At 38.0% G+C, this 24,826-nt stretch overlaps 2 protein-coding genes across 2 annotated transcripts; one reads left to right on the top strand and one right to left on the bottom strand.

The window, feature by feature from the left end:
- Positions 1 to 1,349: 1,349 nt before the first annotated feature.
- On the bottom strand, positions 1,350 to 18,800 carry LOC121654186 (RING finger protein 145-like). Its single transcript, XM_042008193.1, has 12 exons — positions 18,506 to 18,800; positions 13,022 to 13,273; positions 11,389 to 11,497; positions 10,722 to 10,813; positions 9,694 to 9,929; positions 9,328 to 9,503; positions 7,295 to 7,435; positions 7,015 to 7,197; positions 6,568 to 6,715; positions 6,005 to 6,127; positions 5,666 to 5,899; positions 1,350 to 5,576 (listed from the first exon to the last, which is right to left on the bottom strand). Exons 2-12 carry the CDS (start codon positions 13,203 to 13,205, stop codon positions 4,932 to 4,934), a joined length of 2,271 nt encoding a protein of 756 aa, XP_041864127.1. The 5' UTR covers positions 13,206 to 13,273; positions 18,506 to 18,800; the 3' UTR covers positions 1,350 to 4,931.
- A 642-nt stretch (positions 18,801 to 19,442) lies between these two features.
- ublcp1 (ubiquitin-like domain containing CTD phosphatase 1) lies at positions 19,443 to 24,778 on the top strand. The gene is made up of 11 exons (XM_042009208.1): positions 19,443 to 19,573; positions 19,906 to 20,181; positions 20,427 to 20,518; positions 20,750 to 20,835; positions 21,382 to 21,497; positions 21,642 to 21,740; positions 22,096 to 22,133; positions 22,434 to 22,532; positions 23,051 to 23,167; positions 23,248 to 23,375; positions 23,554 to 24,778. The coding sequence occupies exons 2-11, from the start codon at positions 20,028 to 20,030 to the stop codon at positions 23,579 to 23,581; spliced, it is 957 nt and encodes a 318-aa protein (XP_041865142.1). The 5' UTR covers positions 19,443 to 19,573; positions 19,906 to 20,027; the 3' UTR covers positions 23,582 to 24,778.
- Positions 24,779 to 24,826: the final 48 nt, after the last annotated feature.

A 24,826-nucleotide genomic window follows, 5' to 3' on the forward strand; every position in this document is an offset into this window, starting at 1 on the left:
CAAACAAAAGTGACAATAACAATAATTAGCTCAAAATAACAATGAACATAATTGAGGATAATTGCTAGCAGATTTCCCTGCTTTGTCTCTCCCTCTGGCACCATCTGTTATTTGAAACTATTTATCACGCCGCCAAGAGGAAAGCCAAAACAAAACACAAATATTAATAGATAACGCAGTGAAGTATTTTAATAGAATAAAAATCAACAACAGTATATTGATCTGCTGAGGTGCAAAAGGTCGACAAGTTTGGTATAATTCAGCCGGCTGTGAAGATGATTGGCAGGGCGATCTGGCGCCGTTCCAGGGCTTTAATTCCCAAAGGTTGTTGAAAAACGCTCCTGACCTTGATTAAGAAGAAGAGTCCTTTATACTCCGCTTTCCTGCTTATAGACGGAGACAGTGGCTGATCCAGCACAGAAAAATAAAAAAAGTGTCAATGAGGAACGGCTGTAGTGACAATAAACACCTGTATCATTTATAAATATTACAGAAAATAGATATCTCTGAATATCAGATGATGAACTAAATTCCTGCATTTAAGTAAAGAGGTTAGGATGTAATAACATTAAAATAAAACGATGTGTAAGCTTTCCCTTATCGTTATTTGTTTATTTATTTCAGGTCTCAGTTATAGGCCTACTCGGCATGTCGACGTCTTAGGAAAGCTATATGTTCAGGACTAATGATTAAACAGGGTATTGGGGGTTTATTTTAAAAATATATGTATGTGCTACAGGATTAAAACGATGAATTAAATACTTGTGTGACAGTTTGACAATCAAAGCTATAATTTAGATGCGACTTATCCTGATAAAGAAACCTGCTTGGGTGCTACGAGAACTGTGAACAAAAACAATGTGGCAGATTAAAGAAACACTTTTATTATTTTTTATTTATTTTTAGATATAAAACCATAATAGTTAAACTAATGTGCCATCTGAGACTCTGCTGTGTTGTGATAAGACTGGTCTTTGGTGCGCACATATGTGCGTTTGCTGTGCCAGTTTGATAAATGTCAGTATAAAAACAGCACAACAGCACCATCTCGCGTCAATCTAGTGCAATTACACCACAGAGCCAATCTTGGATTTGATCGATCATTTTAACAATAATTTTATAAATAGGGTCTGCATTGTTTCATACAATACCTTAAAATTATCATATTTGGCTAAAATGCTGTTACTCATTAATATAATTTATTTAATACAGCATGGTATCATTCAATCTAAATACTTACAACTTATAATTAAATGTAAATTCTTCATTGTCTTCTTGTCTACAAGAGTGCTAAGCTACACATGCTAACATGCTTATTATTCAAGGAATAATAAAGATCAGAGAGTTACCAGAGTGGATGATTCATTTATTTGACATTCACTATTCTGTAAAATAACCAAGGCAATGCCAGGAATCCAGTTCAAAACCATTTGTGGTACATTTTAATAGGATATAACTGGCATTTAGAACCAGGTTTCACAGAGAAGGTCCTACATCTGCATGTACAAAATAAAATAAAATAAAATAAAATAAAATAAAATAAAATAAAATAAAATAAAATAAAATAAAATAAAATAAAACAAAATAAAATAAAATAAAATAAAATAAAATAAAATTTGTAAAGAGTCTCAGAGAGCAGCCTTGAATGTGATCATTCTCAAAACATCAGTCAGAGACAGAAGCATTGGGCAGCTGTGTGAAAAATGCATTCAGGAATTATAATGCGTTTAGAAGAATGCTGACAACCACAGATACAGTTTCAACATCTACTTGCACTTCTAAAATTTGAATTTCACAAAGAATTTGCAAAGTAATATAAAACTAAAGTCACTATTTCAAATGAGGTTGAATTCCAAGATTTTTGCTATTAGAGGCCAAAACCAGGTTATAGTTTCTCCTCGTTACTTAAATGCAGGCAAAACTGTTTTAAAATAAAAACTTATCAGTTATTATTACAACAGAATACCTGAATATTTGTCCACTGTAGTCATGTAACTTTCTCTGCCACTAATTTGCAAGTAAATCAGGAGGAACTGAAATGAAAGATTAAACTGATATGAACTGTGCATAACTAATGTTTTGGAATCTTAACACACTACTGTTCACTAAAGGAGCAGGAATTATACTTTATGAATCTATTGGCACAAGAGTTTACAGACAAACCGGCTAAACATTCACTGATGAATTTGCTATAAAAGCTTACTTTGCAATTCAAATTTCAGATAACAGCAGAATGCAAATATGAAGTTTCAATATGTTTTAAAGTAAAGTTGTCAACGCTGGACTAAATACTGAACTTAGAAGAGTATCTGAAAATTATTTAATGTTCAACTGTCACAGACAGTATGAAGAGATAAAAACTGTCAGGTCATCATTTGATGAGTAACTAACATTCCCAATATGCGGTAAAAGTAGAGTAAATACACGTGGACTCAACGGCTGAGCTTCCACACTGATTATCATTTAATACTACAATGCAAATTCACATACAGCTGCCAACGATCATCAATAGTCACCTCCACATTTTCTCTTTCAAGTGATGACAGTCGAAAAGGTAAAAAAAAAAAGTCTATGAAGCTGTTCAGACATCTGAACCCATTTCAGACACTTCATTTTAAATCAAAGTCTATGGAAAAAAGTTAACAGAAAAAAGTTGTATACAGAAAATTCTTATGTTCACCTTACAGAGGAACATGTGCAAAATACAAACTACATTTTATCTGAAAAAAAATTAAACACACAACAGCATTGGCCAGGTTTGATCCTACATTGTTCATGTATTCATTCTCAGCCCTGCAGCCAATGCTTTCTAAAGTCAAGGGGGAAAAAAAAAGTCATTCATAATAAGACCTTTAGTAATAGTGGTAATAAGTAATACTGTTAATGGTTAACTAGTACAACTCCAGTCCTACAGCGCCATGCTAATCCCACTCCTAACATAAGAGGGCACCGGAGTGATCACACCAGCTCAAAGACGCGTCATACAGACTGGAGAAGCCGTAACACTGACTGTGCTTGGATCAGAGAGCTTGCTTTCCCCATTGCTTCTCAGCCACATGATAAGAAGCCATGAGGAATTCATGCCCTGATCATATAAATGTAACAACACTACTCTGGTTTAATGTAGATGCCACACAGAGTAACATTTATATACATTAAACACAAAGAGGCTGGGCTGTTTCCTCTTACACGAACATCAGAGGGTATTTGGTTGCTGACAGCCACAGAACAGCTTTGGAGCATCGCTAGTATAAATGACATTAGTGCAAATACACAACAAAAAAATAGTTAAAGAAAAGTAAAAGGTAGAAAAAACATTTGTAGCAAGGTTAGAGTACATTGCGGGCAAAAATAAACTCTGTAGGAAGAGTGGCAGCGTGCAAGCTCTACATACAAGCGTGTCAGAACTCAGCATCCTCAAGTTTTAGTCTTTTAACAATTCTTAACATATATTTTTTCACTTTCCTGCCCCATTTGCTAAGCACAAGAGCCACCTTTTGTTGCGTGTGTGTGTGGGAGCCCAAGCATACATGGGGGACAGAAAATAGTTAGCTGGTAGTAACATCTAATGGAGTGAAGTGACTGAGCAGCAGAGGAGTACCAATGCTCTTGGAAAAGACAGATCTTTGAATTGATTGAATGAAGCAAGGTAATTGGCTCCTGGCATGAACAATGATCACCACTGCCTAACCTAACCTAACCTAACCTAACCTGACCTAACCTGGTAGGCTGAATGTAAGTGGGCTATGCTTGGGAGGGTGAATGCTGAGGAGTACATAAATAAAACAGTTAAAAAGCAGCAGTTTGGGCTCCATATCCGCTCTGTGGACTAAATACGCCACTTTCTCACAATGCTCAAGTTCAAAACGGACCATTAATATCCCTCCTCTCCCCTCTGCTTTTCCAGTCCTTCTGCACTGTGGTGTCCAATAAAGTATAGTAAAAATTACCTTAAAAATAACATTTCTGTAACAGCATTACAAAACTTTGGCAATGAGGAAGAGAGATGCTTTTTTTTCTCTTTTGCTGGGACCAGCCAAACAAGTTTGATTCAACTATTGAAGCAGTACAGTAGCGAAAGCTTTACAGACAAAATTAATTAGCTATTCCATTTGAACCCACCGATTTGTTTACACAGCAACAAATGACTGAACTACAGCATGTATCCTCTGCTTAGCACCAGGCTTCAGGTCAAGTGACGGCCTCTAGGAACAACATTCAGTCTGTTAATTCTTAGTATTCACAAATACACAGAACCACTTTCATTATAGAAAACCAGAAATGTTCATCAAACTCAACCATTTGGAGACTTTATGAAATGTTAAGACTTTGTCACAGTTTAAAATGCAACTATCAGTCATCCATAGTTCCAAGTTGTCAACCTCTGATCCAATCTTCAGTAAGTCATGGCACATATAGGACAACAGAGAAACCCAAAACGTACAGCACTGACAGAAAGGCTGCACAAACAAAGGCAGGAGGGACCAACCAGCACATGAGATATCCGGCAGTAATATGAGACAAGAGCATGACCTTTGGAGATGCTAATATATGTGAAAAATTCAATGTATAAAACTAGAAAACAACAACAAAAAAAAGTCATGATACTTTTAAGATTTCACACTTTGTGGACATGAGACAGAACTGCCAATTACTGCATCTCTCCCCATGAAACCAAAACAAAACTGCCATTGAGTTCAACTGGATACATTTAGATCAACAGGTCTGACATAACATTTACTGAAGCTGTAACCATTGTCCTGAATCTTTTCCTTTCATAAGGAATATAAACGAGTTGGGTTTTCCAAATGATGGTAGAGCCAAAAGCTGGGCAGGTAGAGGATAAGCAGATGAAGTATTTTGATTTGTGGGTTTGGCTTTTCTTTGTGCATGCATGTATTCTGTGCCTGTCAGCTTGTATCTCACAGGCTTCATGGAGGAGGAGAACGTTCCTCAGAATGGCAGGTGGACTGGTCAGAAAGTGATGACCCCTGGCTGTCCGATGGGGACACTGAGTGTAGCTGTGGATGGGGCTCCAACTGAGCAGGCGTCACTTCTGAAGGGGTCAGTACCTGTGAAGATGAGTGGTAAAAGATAGAGGGGGAAACTTTGTGGGAGTGAGATGAAAGAGGTCCGGGTATGTCTGCTCTGTCAGAGGCAGCGGGGGAGGATGAAGACAGATGATCTGTTGGCAACTGGTTCTGATGAGAATCAGTCACAAGCTGATGAGAGGGACAAGAGGAAGATGATGATGGAGGTGTGACATTGTGCAGAGGAGCAGAGGAAATGCTAGAGGTAGAGGAGAAGGAGGACGAGGTTTCTCCAGCTGACATGGCAGGTCCATCATCTCCCTCCTTCTCTACTGATTCTTTCTCCTTATTGGCTGTGGCTTCTTCCTGTCCTGCAGGGCTTTGATTGGCTTCAGGGATATCTTGGTTGGGAGCATTGGTGGTTGGTGATTGGCTCTTGAGTTGCGAATGACAAAGAGGACATGTTTCCTGGACATACAGCCATTTCTTCAAACAGCCAGCATGGAAGAAATGACTGCATGGGGTGATCACAGCATTGTTCATGTCCTGCAAAGAATTAAATGTAACATGAGTGTTGCTTTATAGTAGCTCTTGATTATATTTTCACTTCAAAAAGCACACAAAACTTTGTATACCTGGAAGCAGATAGCACAGATGTCATTGTACTGCTCCAGCTGTGCGTCACTTGCTGTGGGGAGGCTTTTGATCTTGTTTACTGCATCTCTTCTGAGCAGAAAGCTCTGCCAGCCCAGCTGGGCTCTGAGCCAGACGTTATAGTATGAGTGGACCAAGATGATGGTGCTGCCCATGACACTCCACTCCCCAAATACAGTCTCTGAAACGCCATAGCACACCACACACACTGCAACCTGCCAAGGTAGAAAAAAAAACAATCACAGTGGGATAGAAATTCCTGATGTTGCCTTAGCTGAAATTCTCTTAACTGCGTTTGTGTGTGTGCATGTGACACAGACCAGGAACTCCAGCAATCTGTAGGTCCCATTGACACAGTAAATGACCTCGTCCATGTTTTCCACTGGAGCCTTGCGAAACTCCTCCACCATGAAGAGAACATAGATAAGCAGAGTGCCAAGAACCTAGAGGTGACAAAGCAGTGTTTTATTACTACCCAGTTAAAAACTAATCACAAAGTGTACTGTTAAATGAGCCATAAGCTGCATAGTTTGGCACATTGTAATAACATGAATAAAGGAACATGTATATCTGCAGACCAAGCTGTGTCAAAATCATAATCATTATCATGTAATATCAAAAAACACACCAGTGTGGTTGCTGTGCTCAAAAGAAGAAAAAATAAAACCAAAGCATGTCTGGTCTCCATCTGCCCCATGTCCACATGTTAAAGTGGACTTTGACAATATAGTGAATTGCAGAATTTCTCTAAATGTGTTCATGAGTGTGTGCATATGGGAAAAAGCACTTTGTGTGTGAGCAGGCAATACTGGCTTTTTCATTGAGTGGTGAACTGGACCAGAGAGAAAAGAGTACTACACTAATCATTGAACTGGTGTTTTACCTGCAGTGAGGTGAGGATTGATGAGGAGATGATAATGAGAAGCCAGAAGTCCATGTGGAAGAACTGACAGATCATATAAGCCATGTAGGCTGGAAAGATCAGCAAGAAGAGGCACAGAGACACCGCCCTGAAATGCTTCCATAAACTCCTACAACAGCAGCAGGAAATGAGCAAAGGAGAAAGCAAACAGGTATATTTGTGTCAACATGGACATTTTACTCAAGTCAATTCATTCAGGTTACAATCCCACCTCTAAAACATTGGCCTGCCCTTTCAAATTGTCAACTAGTGTTAATCTTTACCTTTAGTGCCAAAATGCCAAAAACAGAGCATTATCTCTCTTGAAAAGCACATTTCACACCAGTAAATTATTAAGGTTTCTGACTGAAGAGTTAATAGGAATATGCAAGAAAGAAATAAACAAGGTACGTTGTGGATTTGCCTTACTTGTCTCTGGAGGCCCCCAGAGCCAGGACTATGGGGTCAGCTATCTCCAGCATAGACTGCAAGATGGAAGCAACAACAATGAAGAGGATAATGGAGAGGAGGAATGCTCGGTGGATGACCTGCAGCTCTATCAGGCCAGTTTGGACAGCAAGGATGAGCAGGGTGATACCCTCTGTCATTCCTCTGCACAGAAAGAAAAACAGAATTTATTAAACATGCAGACATATGAAGATGTCATAGTTGGAGAAAGCTGGAGAAAGAAACAAATGTATAAACTAACCTGTGCATGGTGTTGTCATTCATAAAAGCTCTGTAGCCTTGCAAGTAGAACTTGCACAGAGTGAGAACTCCCAGTGCGATGAAGGAGACAGTGAAAACCAGACCCAGGAGAGAGTATGGTGTACTACAACATTCTGCAACACTGAGGACATGGTTGGAGGACAGAACACAAGAATGGATGGGGCAGAAAGGGGGACAGTGAGTATTGGCCAAAAAAAAAAAAAAAAAAGAAAAATCTGACTGCTAATCAATAAATCCTAAAATAGCTTAACTGTGTTTAGGTTAAGAAAGGGCAGATAATTTAGAAAATAATAGTAATATACCAACCCTATACCATTTTCTTTGAATTTAATACTACATGCAATATTATAGACGTATAGGTACTTGCAGCCTTACAATGTGGCATATTTAGACAATAGGTACTAAATTATATCATATTTGGATTTAGGTTTTGTATTAATTACACAAACTATACAAGGCAATGCAGGTGAAACTAAAAAAATATAGAACTTAATTTATTTCAGTAATTCAACTTAAAAAGATAAACTAATATATTTTATAGACCTTATTATATGCAGAATTAGATATTTCAAACATTTATTTGTTATAGTTTTGATGATTATGGCTTACAGCTTATGAAAACCCAAAAATCTAAATCTCAGAAAATTTGAAAATTGTGAAAAGGTTCAGTGTTGTAGCCTCTAAGTGCCACATACTAATCAGCTAATTAATCCAAAACATTTGCAAAGGACTCTTGAGCATTAAAATGATCTCAGTTTGTTTCAGTAGAATTCACAATCATGTGGAAGGTTTCTGACAGCTGTACAGAAAACCATCACTGACAGCCTCCATGAGGAAGGAAAGCCTCGAAAGGTAATTGCAAAAGACGTTGGATGCTCTCAAAGTGCTGTATCAAAGCACATCAATAAAAAGTTGAGTGGAAGGGAAATGTGTGGAAGATAAAGGTGGAACAACCAGCAGGGATGACTGCAGCCTGGAGGATCGTCAGGAAAGGGCCATTCAAAAATGTGGGGGAGCTTCACAAGGAGTGGACTGAGGCTGGAGTTGGTGCTTCAAAAGCCACCACACAGACAGATCCTGGACATGGGTTTCATATGTAGTATTCCTCTTGTTAAGACGCTCCTGAACAAAACACATCAGAAGAGTCTTACCTGGGCTAAAGAAAAAATAAGCTGGTCTGTTGAGCTGTGGTCAAAAGTGCTCTTTTCTGATGAGGCAAATTTTGCATCTCATTTGGAAATCAAGGTCCCAGAGTCTGGAAGAAGAATGGAGGCACACAATAAAGTGAAGTGTGAAGTTTCCACAGTCTGTGTTGGTTTGCGAGCCGTGTCATCTGCCAGTGTTGGTCCACTGTGCTTTATTAAGTCCAGATTCAGCGTAGCCGTCTACCAGGAGATTTTAAAGCACTTCATGCTTCCTTCAGCAGAAAAGCTTTTTGGAGATGCTGACTTTATTTTCCAGCAGGACTTGGCACCTGCTCACAATGCCAAAAGAACCAACACCTGGTTCAATGACCAAGGGATTACTGTGCTTGATTGGCCAGCAGACTCTCCTGACCTGAACCCCATTAAAAATCTATGGGAATTGCCAAGAAAAAGATGAGACACATGAGGCTGAGCAATGCAGAAGAGTTGAAGGCCACTACTGAAACATCCTGGTCTTCCATTACAGCCCAGCGGTGCCACAGGCTGATAACATCCATGCCATGCCGCATTGAGGCAGTAATTCATGCAAAAGGGGCTCAAACAAAGTACTGAGTTCATATGCAAGACTATGTATTTCAGTTAGTCAAAATTTCTGTATTCAAAATCCATTTGTTATTGATTTCATGTGATATTCTAATTTTCTAATTTAGATTTTTGGGTTTTCATAAGCTGTAAGCCATAATAATCAAATTTATAACAAATAAATGCTTGAACTATCTCACTTTGCATTTAATGAGTCTATATATTAGTTTACCGATATCAAAACAAAACACGTTCGGATGACTCTCAGTCTGAAATTTAGATTTACCTGGTAAGAAAGAGGAAAAGGAGTCTCTCCCTTGAGGTAGGCTGGTCTCTGGTGCTGAAGTAGGAGTAGATCTGAAGAGCAAACAGCAGGAGCCAGAAACACATAAAGAGGACTGGAAGGACCAGCTGGTTCCACAGAGACATGCCTAAAGCTAGAAGACCATACACTTCTACCACCTGGGAGAGAGAAAGAGAGAAGTACAAAATTACAAAAGGACAAATAAATAAAAAATAAGAAAAAGTACCCAACATTATTGACATTCCACATAAAGAAAAATATCAGAACTAATGTTTCTGAAATCTTCTAAAAAGTCAACAGCTTATACAAAAGGTAATTTATTGTTTAAACCAATCCATAGTTTGTTACCTGTGCCAGCTCCCTGTATGCAGTCTTAGCCAGATTATATGGTACCAGTAAGTTAGTAGCCAGGAAGTAAATGACCTCCAGGCCTGTGAAGATCATGGAAAATTTGTTGATGAAGACAATGGTCTCCAGTGGGACCAGACACAGCCTGGCCACGAGAGGGAGGAGGTGAGCAGAAAAAAGCCAGATCCTCTTGGTCTGCATCACACAGGAACACAGCGTACACACCACCAGCTGGCCTGAAAGATGATGCAAGTACACACAAGAACGTGCATTTAAAAAAACTGCATTTTAAAGAGTTTTCAATGGTGTGCTGTTCGGTTAATTTCCAGTTCCACAACAATTTTATCAGATTATCAACCCATCCCAAAGTAGTGCCATACTGCATTTTTAACTGTAAAATACGAAAAGTTCATTTAATCTCTCTACCTCAGTTTATTTCTAACAGTTATTTTCGCTTTCTCAGGCTTTCACTGTACTGTCAACTCAGCACTCTATTACATCGAAGACTCCGTCCCTTTTCTCTAGTAAGATGAAACCAGTTCTCGAAAACCAGAGACACGGCACATTTTTTCCATTTAAACCAACTGACATTTGAAGAGAGAGATTTGCCTGTGAATTATCAGTAACTTTTATTTAAAGTGACCAGCTGATATATCTGTAAATGGACACTTAAAAGTACAGCTGAGAAATCTTTAACAAAACTTAAGTCGCTGATCTGTTGAGACTACAACCCGAACACAAGGTCAGAGTCTATCCTAGAAGAACAGATTCATGTTGTCAGTCAGGCTGGAGTAAAGGTTCATTCCATAAATTGACTGTACTGTAGCGATACAAGTATAAAAAGATGTATGGAACCCATTTTCTTTTCTCAATGTTTTTCAAAAGTTTAAAACCTAAACTGGGTATGAAAAAATAAATAAAACAGAAACAAACTTCAGCATCTCATGCATTCTGCCGACATCAGTGTACCTTATAAATAAAGTTTTGCATTGTGCACGAGTGTCATCATGCATTCTTGTGTAATATACCTATGAGTGCAGTAGTGAATCTGTTCATGGAAAGAGGTTCCAGGTAGACGGGTCCTTCATAGCCAGAATCCAATTCACTCCGAACGTAATCCCTGAGAAATACAGGTCAAAATGCTAAGCACACAGGCACATCTACTGTGAGCGCTAACATAACACTGACAAACTGTATAACACAACTAAAAAAGTCTGGCAAAGGGGAAAATTCTCACTGGCTGGAGTTACATTTTTTTGTTAATGAAATCAAATGGAAATCAACTTTATTAATTTCTTAAGGGGAAATTTTAAATTATATAGAAAATATCGATTAATACAGTACATTCTACTGCATAGCTACGGACTAAAAACCTAAAATTATAAAACATTTTTACATACTAGCATTAATTAGTTTTTTATATGTCTAATAGAATAACGCCTTCCAAACTCAAAAAGAAACCTATAACGCCATGTAAGACAAATATGACTGAGAACCAATTTGGGCACCTAGATGCTACATGGAGGCTTCAATGTTGGGTGCAAAATTTTGTTTCTGCAGGCCAAACTCATTTTTGAAGCTTGAGACTGGGTTTAAGGGTCAGGGTGAGAATTGGGTTAAGGTTAAGTTTAAGGTAAAGGTTCAACGTTCAGTTTTGACAGGTAATATAAAGTAGATGTGTGTGTGCATTTGCACCTTGAGACTTGATGCCCAGCAAACAGCAGCAGGGCCGTAAGGACATACAGGTAGAGTTTAACCAGGTGTTGACGAGGCAGAGTTAGGAGGATCAGGCTCAGGATGTAACCTAACCAGAGAGTCACACATGACATTAACAGAAAAAAGCATTTGTTTAAGAAAACACCTCACAAAGTTTTTAATCATAAAATAATATATTCAGGATGAATATTTGACAGATGTTTCTTATGTATCTGCTTTATGCTACTTTTCATTGGTAATCAAATAAGCCCATGTTACAGCCAGCCTTACAATGCAACAGCCTACTACTTAAAATCAAGCCCTGAAACCCTTCAGTGAATAGCAACAGTTACTTTGGCTTTACTGCCTCACTCCCCCTTTATTCCACTGGTCCACCCACAGTGCACATCAGCACATACCAAGAGTACTGGCTCATGAACCAAATGCAGCCAAGTTTGAGAGCACTCACAGCCATTTAAAAATACAGAGAAAGAAAACACAATGCTATGCTTACTGCCTCTCTTCTAGCTTGGCAGTGAGGCTTTGATGTGTAAACTTCACTTCACAGTTTATTTATTCTTGAGTTGCTCAAACCTGGTTTTCTGTTTCATGTCTTTACGACTGTAGAAAAAACTAAAAAATAAACTAATTAAAAATAAATAAATAAATAAAATAACTATATTCACTGAGCAGCATTTAGGTGGAATTTTTTCCTGTCACAAAGCTGACATCTACCCTGTCGCTTTCAACCCACAGACAGGAATTTTTTTCTCCAAAGGATCATGTTTACTAGAAGGTGGAAAAATTGTGCAAGGGAAACCAAGAAACAGTTAAGATCCAACGGATGTTCACCAAATGAAGGTATTTCTCTGTCTCTCTTTTTTTTTAATCAGCTTGCTGCATTTAAATCTTTTGCTTGTGTTTAACAGAACTACTAATCCATTTGACTATAATATCACATTCATTTTGACTGGAACAGCTGTATCACACTAACTGAATACCACAGCTGGATGAGCAAATCGGACTCATTTATTAATCGGCTGCATTTATTCAATGACTGTATTTTATACATGCGTGTGTTTTTAACCACTAGGTAAATCAGATGATTCTTGTCACACGCCACTTGTCATCATGCCAAATAATCCAAACTGACTACTATGAAGTAAGTAACAAGTCCAGCATCAAGACTTCCAGTCAAGAATTTTAAGCTTTTTGACACTGACTAAGCCATAATTTCCAATCCAATTTATTTACAGAGCACTTTAAACACAACACTGCTGACCAAAGTGCTGAACAATAAAACAACAACCACCAATCATTTAAAACATGTATATCTACAAATACACTAAAACATAGGTCAAAAACATCAACAGTCAAGAAATTATAAAATGACCAAAAACAATAAAACCTTAAAAAACATGAAAGCACCACCTCAACTGGTGTTAAAAGGGGAAAAAAATAAATAAAAAGCCAAGACAGTTGTTAAAGGGGGAGTGGAAAAAAAATCAAGCAAAAACAGGAAAAACTGCTATGTGGTGAAGAAGGTACAACAAAGCATCTGTAATGTATCTCTTCTAATCCAATTATCTGAGAGGCGTTAACACAGAAAGGGTAGTTGTACACCAGAACTTACCTACATAATGCAAGTAAAGCGCCAGATATTTGTACTGAAACAGAGGGTTGTTGGAAAGGCTAGAGCGCTGGATTTTCTGGAAGAAGGAGCTAACATCCCAGCGGTACAGGACATCCAGCAGCATGATGCTGGGAACACGGAGACCCACATTGAGCACCGCCTCTACACGGTCCTTCACTGCCATGGCTTCAGGATGACCTTTGATCGACAGGCAGAACTGACCACGAAGACGAGATGTTGATAGCGGGTGCTCTGTACAGAAAAAGGCAAGGTAAACAAAAAATGGAAAATGGAAATTTAATATGCTTTGGTTACAGAGGATGAGGGCAAGAAATGAGGATAAACAGAAGTGACAGAAGGAGTGCAGAAAGAATGAGGAAAAAACAAGCACTCATGGAAAAGCAAATGATTTCATATAATTTAAGAAAAACAACTTCCATCTGTGACTTACAGAGAAGTGAACGCAGGATTTTCCTGCTAGCTTTATTTGAGCTGGGTAAAAACAAAAAAATAATAATAATCGATTTGAATCGATTCAAATTTAATTAATAAAAACGTGGAGATTGATCTTTTTTATAGATTTCCTTTTCCAGTGATTCTCGCATGACTTACTGATGATAGGCAGATCTTAGTATATATACACAGCTGGAAGGTTAACTGTGTCGTTTCTGTCCAAAATCATCTTCGCTTGCCCAGAAATGCCAAATATGGTTTTTTAAAATAGCTCTTGTAATAACTTTGTTTCTCGACACCAGATGATAAAAATTCTAAAATTAAGGCTGGAAAACTATCAGAGACTTAAAGAATAAGGAAGATAAATGGTTTTTAGTGGATTATGTGCACATTTGTGACAAGGAACCTATATGCCCAAAATCAGCTTCTCTCGCTGAGATAATGCCAAATTTGGATTTTTTCATTCAGCATTGAATTACAGTCACTATAAACTATTTAGCAGCTTATTACCTCTTACATTAGCAGCTAACACTAAGGCAGTGAACTTCGCTATGTTCAGCAAACACCAAAATGTTTAGAAATGAACAGGAAGTGACATCACCACGCACGTACGTGTAAATCTGATAATCGACTGGTAAATGTGGACGTCTCGATATCAGATTATTACAATTATCTGATTACTCCCAGGTATCTGTGTTTTGTAAAAAATAGTTCTCTTTTACTTTAATATTCAGAGTTGGTGTTACATAAATATCTGTGAATAAATCAATACTGAATTGGCTTTAATCAAAACTGAATCAAATCAGGCTGTTGTGCATCAAATCTAATGGATTCAAGAAATTAGTGGCGATACCCAGCCCTAAGTTTAATAGAAAGTTGTAAGTGGTTTATCTGAACAATCATTGATGCTGTATCCCAAATTGTACTTTAACTTTACTGTTAAAATAAATGTCAGAAACAAGTTCACGCAGTAGTGCTCTTCTGCTTTTTAAAGGTTTGGGGGCTGTTAGAAACACTAAACTCTACCATTAACCGTTCTGCTGCCAACTGGGTTCAAATCATAAAGAAATGCAGGAAATGCCATCAAGTTAAGTCTATTTCAGGCTTTAACTACCAGCATTCCACAGGAATATTGCAGATGTTTCAGTGAAGATCTGCTTCATCCATAATTATGCTTTACATAGTGAAATCTAGTTGTCAATAACCATCTAGAAGACTGCATGCAAATTATATTATGGCTTTCTGTTTCTGTCTTGCACATAGAAACCAAAGCATACAATTTATAGTGGTAAATCAGAAGTAAGTGCGACAGTACACTACATGTCTCAGGTTTTGAGTTGAAAGTGCAATTTAAAGGTCAGGTTTGACAAATTAAAGATCTTTGTACAACAGACTGTTTTTTGTTAGTTTTGTTTTGTTGCCACGGCGAGTCGTTATTTTTAATATAGTGTACACTTGGACTGCTTCCATACATACCCATTAAAGCAATGTTTATAAGTCCGCACATAACTTTTGAAGTCACAACAATCTTACCATTTACATGTTTGTGCAATAAGCCTTGCATACTCAGAGCCACAGTTACACGAGACCCTCACCAGTGTCTCATGCATTTATAGATATGTGTTTTGAGGCAAGTCATAAGGCCTCATTTATGTTCGCTATATGTATGTAAATAGGTATGTCTGTTTCAGACGTGTCTAACATCATTACCAACATACTCCCATGTATTCTTTACATTGGCATAGTTGTTGGGCAATACAGCCACTGAAACGCAAATTCACATTACCATCTAGGTTTCAATGTTAGTTTCAATAGCAATATACAATAGCAAACATGGCTTAGGTGGTTGAGCAAGTCAGAAGGTTGGTGGTTCGAATCCTGCTTCTCCATACCATCAGTAGTTGTGACCTTGGGCAAGACACTTCACTCTACTTGCCTCCAGTGTCTGCATCGCTGGTACATGAATGTGTGTGAATGTTCGGTGGAGGTTGGAGAGGCCGTCACATTTCCGTCAGTGTGCTGTGGTTACACATGTAGCTTACCATCACCAAGTATGAATGAGGAGTGAATGAATCACGAATACATGTTGTTCATGTATAAAGTCTTGGCAAATAACACACAGAATTATTTTAAAGACAAAATATTATTCAGTGGTCATTGTCATGAGTATGTGACACGCCAAGTCAGTAACAGCATGGTCATAGTTCCAAGCCCAAAATCTAATTACATGAAGAAAACCATCTTATATAGGGCCGCTATAGAATGGAATACACTCCCATCCAGTGTTAGGCAAATCCAAAACCTATTAATTTTTAAGAAAATTATAAAGCAGAGATTCTTAGAGATGAACTATTGATATTTATTTATTGTGTAAAGAGTATTTTGTTCTGCATGGTTCTCCATTATGATAATGTTACTGTATATTGCTGTTTTTTACAGTTATTGAATAATTTTATATTTTATGTATTAATAAACTGTAAAATTGTATGCTGATTTTGGACCCCAGGAAGATTAGCAACCACAGTTGTGGAAGCTAATGGGGATCCAAACAAAATAAACAAATAAACAAACAATGCAAAGCACTTTGAGTGCCTTGAAAAGCGCTATACAAGTATAATCTATTATTATTTAGATTTTTTTTCCTCTTCTTTCCTCTTTTTCTCTTTGTTTCTTTCACAGGTTGCACACAAGCTATACAGCACAACCCTGCCCCAATTATTTCTGGTGGAGCTGCTCTGTTTGCTGCATTTGGATATGCATCTGCAAGCTCTCTGAAAACATACTAAAATACGCATGAAATGAATGCAGAGGACAGACAGTATGCTCCGTCTGTATACATATTTAACACTGAACAAAAATTTGGATTATGGTGGTCCTGACGTATGCCATTGCTCTTCAGGACTGCTCTACCACCCTAAGTGTGCAAGTATTTTAGTTGCACATCATTAAGCATTTTATAGAAGCTAGCAACAGCAACAATTACACAACAGTACAGATGCATCATTGCTTATTCCTTTACAACAGATTGCAGCAGCAGAATATTGATTTCATGCCAATAATGAAATCAAGACTTATCATTGTTGTAACATGTAAATAAAACAAACTACTACCTTCACATAAAAAAAACAAATATAACCAATGAGTCTAAAACTAAACGTCAAAATGACAAAAAGCTTCTCATGGTGATAATCTGTGTCTTTAAGGAAATGTGATTAGATTGTTTTTGTATGGTTAAAAGATTCTGCTGACCCTTTATGATAAATCTGCCCATGATAAGCAATAATAAACTTATGTTTGAAGACTTACTGCAAATAAATGAGTCATTGTTAAACAACGATTTGAGTTCAGTAAAACTGGAAATTCACAGGTGAAACATGATTACGTAATGTCATCAGTAATTAAACTAAGTCTTCACAAGAGAGAGTTTGAGAATCTGCAAAAAAACTTTTCACACCTGAGCTTTGAAGCAAACTCAAGGAGACATTTTGCTGGAGGATATCGTTTTCCAAACATAGCTTCAAATTATCCAACAATGTACAGCACAGTTAATTAAGCTTGGCTGTGCTTCCATAAGATGTAATGTGCAATTTAGTAAACAAGTTTCTACTATTTTTACAACAATGTAAAGCTCAAGATTCTTTCAAAACCCTGACTGCTTCTCAGAGCTTCCACTCTTTATTATTATCCCTGCAGCACCAGGACAGCATCCTGATTACTTACATAACTGTGAATTCACCGGACAGAGATCACTCTGCAGAATCCTACATTATATAACATGGCAGTGTACTGCTGTATTTTTATCTGCCCTAATCCATTCATGGGAAAGGGGTATGGTGTGAGAGTACTTGGACCAAATTGATAAATTTATACTTTTTTTTTATGAAACACTGGTGTAAATGTGAAATTATGTAGTCTGTCAGACTGCATGACCTCCATATAATAAAGAATAAAACTGTACTACCATTACTTAAATAATGTTTTCCCCCATGCTTTGTAATAACAATTTCCAACACATTAGGAGACAGTGACAAGTCTTAATAGCGGTTCAGCTAAATAAATAATTAAAAATGTATTACAACATAAGTTAGACTTTTGTAATACCATAATAAACGAAAGCTAGCCTTAGAATAACAACAACAAAACTTTAGATTATGGATATATATACATAGGACCATCACTCACCTGACACTTTTTGTTTTTATGGGCGTGTATATATGTGTGTGTGTGTGTGTGTTGGGGGGTATTGTTTTTGTTTTAGTGACGGAATGTGATAGAGCATCAGTTCAACAAATAACAGATAATGCTGTTTGCAATTTTCAGTACTATCATATCGACAACAGTGAAGAAAAAATGCAAATAATAAACAAAAACTCCAATAGAAAAAAATCCTAATAGACTCACCAAATTAGATAGTTGTACAGAATATTGTGTTATTCCGGCACCGCAAACGTTACGGATGAGCGAGTGCTGCATCGACTGCTGTACGTGCCATGAACTCTAGTAACCCCTCCGTCTCGACAGGGAAAAAAAATCTCTAAGCTTCGCCGCAATAATAGGATGTATGTTCCTGAATTGTGAACGAAATAAAAGTAACACAACAGATCTAACAAAGTCCAACAACGGCACTGTAGTTAAGTAGGTAGATAAGAAATGCAAATATACAGCAACGTGAGTGTACGTGCGGTGTGGAGGTGATGAGCTGCATCGAGTAGACAGAAGGCGCAGTGCCAACAATTATAGCTAACGTAGTTAGCTAGCACTGCTGTCAGTTAGCCAGCTGACTACCAACGTCAAAACAAACTTCAACACTACAACAAGTATTTCTGAAACATTTACTTGCCTCTAGTGTTGCACATAAAGTATATAAACATTTTTAAAAAGCTTAACTTAAACTATTTCATGATAACAAAAAACCGCCGTAGCCTGAGTCCATCTGAAGCGTAGCTAACAAGCAGCGTTTTGCTAGACATCCTGAGCTAGTAGCTGCTGCTACCAACCAAGACTTAAAATAACAAAAATGAGAGAACTTACATTACAAGGACGATGTTAGCACTGTGGACGAATATTTCGGAGTGCCTTGTTGGTCGTATATCGACCATTTTAACTCGGAACCGCCCGAGATAACGGTCCTGTGGATGGATGCGCTTCACAGTGAAAAGACGCGGCCCATCCGTTCATCCTTCCTGGCAGCCATTAACCGAAGTACCAGAGGATGTACTGAGCGTGCGCAATACAGTCTGTCCCAATAAATCTTTTTGTCCCAAACGTTTTATACGAAAAGTATTTATATAGCACTCTGGGTACTCTCACTGGGGCCTGCTTTGTCCTCACTTTTGTAAACTGAAATTGTGATCAAATGTGATAAGGTTTAAGGTGGAGTCACTGGACAGCCGCAACGCATGCTCAGAGTGAGTTTGTCATATTAGAACTGTTTCTAAAAATGATGAATTACCAGAACGGAGAAGAGGGCTGGCATTATTACATATTTTTTGCAATTTCTTTATTATTATTATTATTATTATTATTATTATTATTATTATTATTATTATTATTATTGTTGTTGTAGTAGTAGTAGTAGGAGTACTAATATTGTGAATAATATGAAGTAGACTTTGAAAAGGTAGAAGCGACTTGATAGCTCAAATTACTTCTGGAAAAAAGCTGTCATATTTAAACTCTTGATCATTACTTGACCACGTTTTGAGAACATGTTAAAGATATATTGTATCTGTATCACTTTATTCTTCACAAGCATATCAGCAATGACTCATGTTCGTATTGTATTTACTGCCCTTAGTTAACTACTATTTATTGTTGTTTTCAGTGCTGGTAATCTTATGTGGTATTCGCTGAATGTGCAATATGTTTTTTTAAGGCATCTTGAACCGATTACCCATTTATGTTAATCTGATGAGAAACGGTCACTATAGCAACAAAGCTTATTTTGTACGTCACTACCGGAAAGGCTCTGAACGCCAGGAAGAGCAGTGTGCGCCTCTCGATGAATGAAGCTGAACCGTAAACTTCATTCATTCATTAACCATTTCCATGAAATGTGACAGTGGTTGTTTAGTATTGTAGATTAACTTTCTCTGACAGGTAAGAGTACCTAAACCGCTGCGGTTAGTTTGCTAATGTTAGCCAGTTAGCGGAGTATTCAGTGTGTTTACATCACTGCTAGTCAGTGTTAGCCATATCATGCTAAAAATAGTCAGGGGCATTCAAAGTGTCTTCTCAGACTAGGTGGCGTTTAGCCATCGTGTATCAAAATATCCAGCCAAAAACAACACAGCAACAACAGTGACGTCGTGTTTTGATCTCTGTGTTTCCTCATTTGCTACTTTCTGTGCTCTGTCTGAAGCTGCGGTCAGTTACAGTGTGGAATCTTGACACCTCATCTGTTACTTTGCCCCTTGCCGTCTTTTTGCAAGGTGTGCGTGTGCATGTTTATCACTGTTGTAGGAAATATTGGCGTAAAGGTGTGTTCACGTGCGCGTGCACACCTAACTTAAGCTGCAGCCGTGTGCATGTGTGTGGAGACATTGTGTGGGCCATGTCAGTATCAGTGATTATAAAGTGGGGAGGACAGGAATACTCCATCAGTTCTCTGTCAGAGGAGGACACTGTGATGGACCTGAAACAGTCCATTAAGACCTTGACTGGGGTGCTACCAGAGAGACAGAAACTACTGGGACTCAAGGTCAAAGGTAAGAGGGTCTCACTGATAAGTTCATTTGCTGGCCAAGGCAGTGTATGTAATGTATATAATACAATACATTAGAAATGTCTTAGCATTTTTTGTTCTGTTTGTGTAATAAATTCATCCTGATAAAAAAGAATATATACTCAACAGTAATAATAATAAATAGTTAGAAAGAAAATTAAAATGAAAGGTTATACAGTGTGTATTAACTCATCTTCTGTTCCTTGTCTTTTTCATTCTCACCTCCAGGTAAACCTGCAGAGGATGAGGTGAAGCTGGGCTCACTGAAGCTGAAGCCTAATACCAAAATCATGATGATGGGCACCAGAGAGGAGAGCTTGGTAGGTGGAGGGGTGAGAGTGGATAAGTTTATTGGGATTTAGTTGCTTTGCTATTTCTTATAAACCTGCAGCCTGAGCAAGTCATTAATTTTCAGGTTTTACCAAAGATGGTATTGACATAAAGAACAACCCATGATTTTTAGTTATTTACCTAGTTAGTTACCATGTGCTAGGTGATGATCTTTGAAGTTATCTCGCATGACTCCTCTTCCTATGTCTTGTTTTGTGAAGGAAGAGGTTTTAGCCCCTCCCCCAGAGAATGATGATGTTGTCAATGATTTTGACATTGAGGAGGAGGTCATCGAAGTGGAGAACAGGTAAGATACTGTGTCTTTGACTATAAAGGTTGTTAGAATTGTAGGTAGAGTGTCCAGAACTATATATCTGCCTGCACTAGGGCTGCAACTAATGACTATTCTGATAGTCGATTAGTCACCGACTATTAAAACGACTAGTCGACCAATCGGATTATGTATCTCATGATTATTATAAATGGATCTTATTTCACTTTCAGCTTTGAAATGAGGTTGTTATGTAAATCCGACGTACCTCCTCTTTAAATGTTCGAGCATTGCAGACGTACTTCTGTGGTACAAAAGGTCCGCTTTACAAATCTCATATGTATTTAATTTATTTTGTAAGTTTAACGTGAAGTTATCCCAGACTTTTGACATTTTCTGCTGCTGTTTTGTTCCCTAGTCCGTCACCATAATTTTCTCCTGGCGGACTTTATTGTTCATGTGCAACTCTCAGCAGAGATAGGATTAGAAGACAATGTCTCACTCGACAACATCGACTAATCGCTGCAGTCCTAGCCTGTACTTGTGTGTGTTTGATTAACAAATGTTGTCCGTTGTCTTCAGAGAGGAAAACCTTGCTAAAATAGCCCGTAGAGTAAAAGACTACAAGGTGGAGGAAATGAACCCCCCCAGAGAAGGCAAGAAGCTGCTAGTGTTAGATGTGGATTACACACTATTTGGTAAGTTGTCTGATAGTTATTTTTCTTTCTTTTTTTTGTGCATCATCATATTATTCCTGCAGTTTACTTTTAGATTCTGTGTGCAAGTCAGCTTATCTGCTGCTTGTCTAGTATTGAAACTGAATTGATTCTGTGTGTGTTTAGATCACAAGTCATGTGCAGAAACGGGTCAGGAGCTGATGAGACCATACCTACATGAGTTTCTGACAAGTGCATATGAGGACTATGATATTGTCATTTGGTGTATGTATCTTTTTTTTTTGTTGTTGTTCTTTAACGACACAGAAAATAGTTCTATATTTGCTTTCTGTTCTAGGCTAATTATTTAACAGTTTAACAGAAAAAATGGTCATCCGCTTCACTTGCAGAACAAACCAAAAGAAAATGGATCTTCAGATGCTGCACTAATGTTCAGAGATCTGTTGATCTTCAAATAGAGATCATGTGTATGATTAGTTGTGGTGTTTGTCCTGTACCTGTTGTCTGATTTGTGATTATACTTCATATTGTAAAAAGGAAACAGGAGCTGTACAGGTTGTATGTTTATTCTTTTATTTCATGATCCTTTGCATTATTAATCTACATGTTCTTTCTGCAGCTGCTACAAGTATGAAGTGGATTGATGCCAAAATGAAAGTAAGTATTCCACTTTACTTTTCTTTATCCATAACGGTCAGCACAAAAACATTCACCAAACCATTTTTCCCCTAAACTAATCATAATCATTTATTTCTAAAGCTGATTATATCCATCCCAAGGTCATCTGTACTTCCTTTGTAGTTGCTTCAATGTCGACCAGTTGAACCATGAATTAAATCAGAAATGAGAGCATGAACTAATGTTGTACTCTTTTTTGCCAGAAGGTGGCAGTGTTAATCAATTTTACTTGGTTGTAGCTAAGCTTAGATTGTGACACTACTCTGTGTGTGTGTTCAGGAGCTGGGAGTGACAGACAACCCTAACTACAAGATCACATTCATGTTGGACAGTGCGGCGATGATCACAGTACACACCCCTAAAAGAGGGGTGGTGGAGGTTGGTACACACATTTGAAAGTATTAAGCCGTTTCATTCCTGTTTCAAAAGGCTCCTTATTCACAAATATTTGTTTTTTGTTTTTAATGTAATTTCTTTTTTTTAGTTTTGGATTTTGCTTTTGTGATCATTTTCACTTTTTAGGTGGATTGCATTGAACGTGCAGTGAAGATGAAACTTGATCAAAGGAAGAATACCACTTTGTTCCTCTGTTATCTTGGCTTGCAACAGTAGTTCTATGTGTATCAGGCATGTCAAGTGTCAATGCTCAGGGCTGTTCTGTACATAAGGTGCAGATTTAGATATGCATCCCTCGCTTTTCTCTTTTGTTTATAATCTGAAAAGCCCTCCAAAGCTGGAGGAGTGACTGTGTGATATGTTAGGAATGATGAATCAGTCTGAGAATTGGCCACTTATGCACACAGGCAGGAGTAGCATGCCTCTTTCGGGTGTTTTTAAATAATTTGTGAGCAGGGGAACGCTCTGATATACTGTGTCTGTTGGCATGCACAACCCAGGTTAAGCCTTTAGGAGTGATATGGGGGAAGTACGGAGAATTTTACAACAGGAAGAACACCATCATGTTTGATGACATTGGGCGAAACTTCCTAATGAACCCACAGAATGGACTAAAGGTAGGCTGCTCCTCGCTCAGCCTTGTCATCAAAGTTGTCCACATATTTTGTAGAGACTTAACTTTGTGAATTTATGTTAGATCCGACCCTTCATGAAGGCCCACCTCAACAGGGAGAAGGACAGGGAGCTCTATAAACTAGCTCAATACCTAAAAGAAATCGCAAAGCTTGATGACTTCGGTAGTCTCAGCCACAAACATTGGGAGAGGTAGGTGTGCATATGCTTAATTTATGCTTCATAACTGTCTTAAACAAGTAGAAGTATAGTGCCTAAAAGTTCATACATACTGTACAGCTAAGAACAAAAACACAAAGTCTAAATCCATTTAAGTTCTCCACACCATGTTGGAAAAATGTACTGAATTTGTGCATGTGTGCTTGTGCAGGTACCTATCTAAGAGGCAGCACCATTGAGAAGAGACTGCATCATCCACAAACACTTGAGCTGAACATCCTCCAGTTTTCACTCACAACGCACACACATCAGCTTGTCTGTTACAAGTCAGTCAAAAACATTCAAGCTCAGGACTGACACAGACTCCCCAATTTAGATATTTGCATGTTCTCTCCCTTGTCTTGGACCCCCCCCCCCCCCCTCCCATATATCCTTTGCAGTTACTACAGTGGCAGATAATGCTAGTGTTCAAGGAAGGTAAATATGCCTATTCTGAAGACAAAAACTCCACCCCAGCTACACACGTGTTGAGGTCTGCAGTTGCCTGATTGGTCTTCCAGATGACTGTGACAACTTATTTACATAACAGAGTGGAGCTGATTGTCTCTCTAAAAAAAGTATTGGTATTCTGGTGTAGCTATCAAACCTCTTTGCTATATCAAGGAAAAAAAAGCATTTCATCCTGGTTCAGTAATTGATGTTGACCTCCTCTGCAGGAAGTTGTGAGTTATATATCAAGTATCAAAGTGCAGTGGGCTCCACGTCCTTAAGCATTGCACAGAAGCAACATACACAGTTTGACATGCAACAATTCACAATAACCTTTAAAGCTACTGTGAGATTTAAATGTGCACATCTTGGTACTGGTTTATAGCTTGAATATTTCCATCAAAACAGCTAGCTGTAGTGCATGTTTTGATACTTGTATGCAGGGCTCATTAACATGCCTGCGGGATGGAGTAAGTGGTACATTTCTAAACTTTATGTTCATAGCTGGTTGGGTTTCCACGACTGTGTGACCGTTTGTGTATATTTGCCCAGAAATTCATTGGTATTGTTCTGTGTATGTCATTTTTACATGCGGGCTCCACTACGTTGCTGCACAAACACTCAAACATGGGTATGTCTTTTGGATACAGAAGTGAGTAAATTCTGTATTTTCTGTATGAAATCTGTGGACGAGAGATCCCAGAATAATCCGTTTACTTTTTTAATTTTAGCATTTGGAATATGTCAGAATTTATTATGTCTTCAGTAATGGATGAAGAAGGGGACATTTAGGGGGCAGACTTTGACAAGAGATTATCTCAAAATGAAGCTCCTTATTTTTTCTTTTTTTTTCAAGATAAACTCCTAATCTGCCTTTTTGGAGTTTCACATCATGTCCCTGACATCCAGGCTGTAAATAGGACAATAAACATTTTTTTTGTACTTAATCTGTCTCTGTTGGTCATTTCTCCGTGAGTCATTCAAAACAAGTGACT

Source organism: Melanotaenia boesemani, chromosome 15 (assembly GCF_017639745.1).
Source record: "Melanotaenia boesemani isolate fMelBoe1 chromosome 15, fMelBoe1.pri, whole genome shotgun sequence".
Taxonomy (NCBI): Eukaryota; Metazoa; Chordata; class Actinopteri; order Atheriniformes; family Melanotaeniidae; genus Melanotaenia; species Melanotaenia boesemani.

Coding starts and splice junctions, on each gene's coding strand:
- LOC121654186 (XM_042008193.1), bottom strand. CDS start 13,205: ATGGCAGTGAAGGACCGTGTAGAGGCGGTGCTCAATGTGGGTCTCCGT. Junction 11,498..13,021: donor GCTTTACTTGCATTATGTAG/GTAAGTTCTGGT, acceptor CTCTCTGGTTAG/GTTACATCCTGAGCCTGATC. Junction 7,436..9,327: donor CTTTTCCTCTTTCTTACCAG/GTAAATCTAAAT, acceptor CCATGTCCTCAG/TGTTGCAGAATGTTGTAGTA.
- ublcp1 (XM_042009208.1), top strand. CDS start 20,028: ATGTCAGTATCAGTGATTATAAAGTGGGGAGGACAGGAATACTCCATC. Junction 20,182..20,426: donor ACTGGGACTCAAGGTCAAAG/GTAAGAGGGTCT, acceptor TCTCACCTCCAG/GTAAACCTGCAGAGGATGAG. Junction 21,741..22,095: donor CTATGATATTGTCATTTGGT/GTATGTATCTTT, acceptor TTCTTTCTGCAG/CTGCTACAAGTATGAAGTGG.